We start from the raw sequence: 3,390 nt of genomic DNA, 5'->3' as shown, positions 1-3,390 counted from the left end.
AGTAATTGTACTTAAGTACAGTACATCAGTAAATGTAAACAGATACATTCCACCACTGGTATTGATTCGCTGTGTAATATTGGTGTTATATTATTAAATCATTCAAATTTGAGTCATGTCTCTTGTCGTGTCAGCTGCATGTGGAAAAAAACTCCATATAGTATTTCATGTGTTTTTGTGTTGCGATGCTGTAATAAAACATTTGGTGTCCTGGCTCCTTTCTCACTGCTTCTCTCTTGAAAGCAGACATACTGTTGATCACTGTGATAGAATCTAATGAAACATAAGTGATAACAGTAGGAGAGTATATGTTAAATGACCCTAATGTCTGACTATGAAGCACATGGTATCACATGATATTTAGTGAGACTTCCGCTTTCTACTAAATGATTGTGACCCACCATAGAAACAAGAGCTGTGGTTGCTGCCCCGGTTCTTTTTTTCTGTAAACAAACTCAAACTGAGCCCACTACAGTCCAGCATCAAAGAAAGGGCTTTTCAATTCCTTTCTCATTTGACAGCTTTTCTATGATTAATGACTCATTTGGGCTACTTGTGTGTGTGTTTAATTTGTACTGTATGTGCTTGATGATGTATGAATGAGAGGCAGAAGCATTAACAGGCTGATTATTAACACGCAGCAGTGAATATATAACTTACTGTTATAGGCCTTGTAATGCTTTCATTCTTTCATTCCTTTAATGTTAACAGCTACAGAGCAGCAGTTACACACACAGCTCCTGTAGTTTTTTCTGATAAAGTCAAGATCACAACTAAACGGAAGCGCTCTCTCCATGATTTGGGGCAAAAATGAGAGCTGTTGTGGCCCCGCTCTTGAATCCTGGCTGCCGTCCTTGTGCCCATGAAAAAGGTCCTTTACAGAGCGCCTTCTTTTAAAAAGCGGGGGGTAGGGGGGCGGGGGAGTGGAGGTGGGGCTTGCACATATATAAAAAGCCTAAGACAGTCCGCCTGTCCAATTTGGCACAACATGACCAGACAATTTGCTGTTTCCTAACCTATACGAGGAAGCTGTTTGGATCTTACCCTGCTCATTCACTCCTGGGGCTTGTTAAACAATAATCTCCTCGGATCGGCCTTTCTTTGGGAAGAGAAAGCCACGTTAGTGATGAGCACAGGCAGGTTACGTGGAACTTTATCCTGTGTGTCGGATGGGGACATGACCGGGGGCCAGTCCCAGGGCTTGGTCCTGCAGCCCATCTGGGACTACCTCCACCAGAACCACCACGACCTCCTGAGAAGCCCTCTGTGCCCCGTGGTGCTCTCCGTCACCACCTACTTCTTCGTGGTTGGTCTTTACACGCTGCTTGACCTGCTGGCTCCCACCTGGCCCTGTATTAACCGCTACAGACTCCATCCTCACAGAGCCGTCACCTGGCCCAACATCTGGGATACGCTGGGAGTCACCATCTACAACCATCTGCTGTACATCTTTCCCGCTGCGGTGGCGCAGTGGCTGTGGAGGCCGCCCAGCCCATTGCCCTGTGAGGCACCCACTCTCCGGAGCTTCTTTCTGGGCATCCTGGGCTGCACGCTGGTCTTTGACTTCCAGTATTACATGTGGCACCTGCTGCACCACCGGATACCGTGGCTGTACCGCACGGTCCACGCTGTGCACCACCAGTACAACCAGCCCTTCAGCCTTGTCACCCAGTACCTGTCTGGATGTGAGCTATTCAACTTGGGATTTTGGGCTACAATAGACCCTATCCTGCTCAGGTGCCACTGCCTCACAACATGGGGCTTCATGGTCTTCAACATCTATATTTCCACCGAGGACCACTGCGGCTACGACTTCCCGTGGGCCATACACAACCTGGTGCCCTTTGGCCTGTGGGGTGGTCCGCCCAAGCATGATGCTCACCACCAGCGGCCCAACACTAACTTTGCCCCGTTCTTCTCTCACTGGGACTGGCTCGGGGGCACCCACACTGTGCCAACTCCCCCGAGCCACGCTGCCGTGGAGGAGCCAGACGAGATGAAAGGGACAAAAGACCAAAGAGCTTGAATTCGTCTCTCATTGACTCAGTCGCTTTTTGACTCAAACTGCCTCTTCTGTACCCGCACTCACTCTAACACCCTTGTTTTTTTTCCAACCAGTTTCTTTCTCTACCATCTGTCTTTTTGATATTATTATACTGACTCCCCCCGTTTTATTTGACATCTTCCACTGCTCTCTCACCATTTAGGAGCTGATTATCAGTCTAACATTTGACTCTCTGGTAAGTTGTTGAGAAGAATTATCTTTTACTTCTGTTTCGTGTACAATGATAGTATAGATTATCCTGTACTGTTCATGTATCTCTCATTCACAGAGATTTCCCATTTTTGTTAATGTGTTGGTGTTATGTTATTTCTCCTGTTTTGAGCTCTTTTATTGAGTATTTGCTGATAGTAGATGTTGTGATCTGTCAGAGTGAGAACACACGTGTTAGCACGTACATTGTCCCTCTCTCGATCCTCAGCTCTGACCCTCTCACTCACACGCATGAATAGCGGTCTTTTAGCTGCACCCTAGTATGATGCGTGGGCGCAATACTAATCTGTCCATCTCTTTTGAGACAACATGCTCTTACAGGAGTTCTTAATAAAACTCCCCAAAAAGACAATACCTTTGTGACACAACTGTGAAAATAAAAAAAATAAAAAAATAAAAAAATGAGTATTTTATTCATGCCTTTGCATTTACAGCAGCAGGTGTTATTCTTCAAAATATCTTACTGTGTTGGACCGATAGAGACCACTATGAGAATCAAGAGAATTTCACATTAATTTCACATTTTAGAATAAAGCCAAATGTATAAATATGTGGCTGTTTTCAAAGCAGAAATAATGTGGTTATCCAGTAAATTTCTACTGAAGTAGTGACTACTTAACCTTTGTGGGGAAATGTGGTTTAGTCACGTATGTGTGGTATTACTTGCACTTCAACAACAAACCAGCAGAGGACCCCTTCATCCCAACTCAAATCAGAGAAGGGACGCTGCAAAAAGCACAAATCGAGCAAACAGCAGCTTCTACAGTGACTAACTTTAAAGGATTTAACTCCAGTCAAACAACAGATACACACTTTTCTGTATTGTACAGTAGCATGTATCAGTGGTCCGCCAGGGGTCCTTGGGGGGGGTTCCAGGGGGTCCCCAACAAATAGGAATGATTTATTTTTACTATAATTCCATCCATAAGTAACACAATGACAGAATGTATGACTATTTGGATCATGGGTTTTATACACTATCTTTAATAAAACAGCTAAAAGCTCAAATCCTAACAGGTGGGGGATCCCGGGACATAACCGTATCACATGGAGGGGTCCATGACCTCTTTTGTGTCAGTTTAGGGGTCCTTGACGTGAAAAAATTTGAGAACCAC

At 44.8% G+C, this 3,390-nt stretch overlaps 1 protein-coding gene across 1 annotated transcript; it reads left to right on the top strand.

The window, feature by feature from the left end:
* The first annotated feature begins 1,126 nt into the window (after positions 1 to 1,126).
* Positions 1,127 to 2,058, top strand: ch25hl2 (cholesterol 25-hydroxylase like 2). Its single transcript, XM_078271910.1, is given in 2 exon segments — positions 1,127 to 1,969; positions 1,972 to 2,058. Coding segments are annotated over 2 exon segments (930 nt in total).
* The last annotated feature ends 1,332 nt before the right edge of the window (positions 2,059 to 3,390 follow it).

Source organism: Sander vitreus, chromosome 16 (genome assembly GCF_031162955.1).
Source record: "Sander vitreus isolate 19-12246 chromosome 16, sanVit1, whole genome shotgun sequence".
NCBI lineage: Eukaryota > Metazoa > Chordata > Actinopteri > Perciformes > Percidae > Sander > Sander vitreus.
Note: the sequence above shows the minus strand (reverse complement) of the source record. Positions and strands in the feature narration are given on the sequence as shown.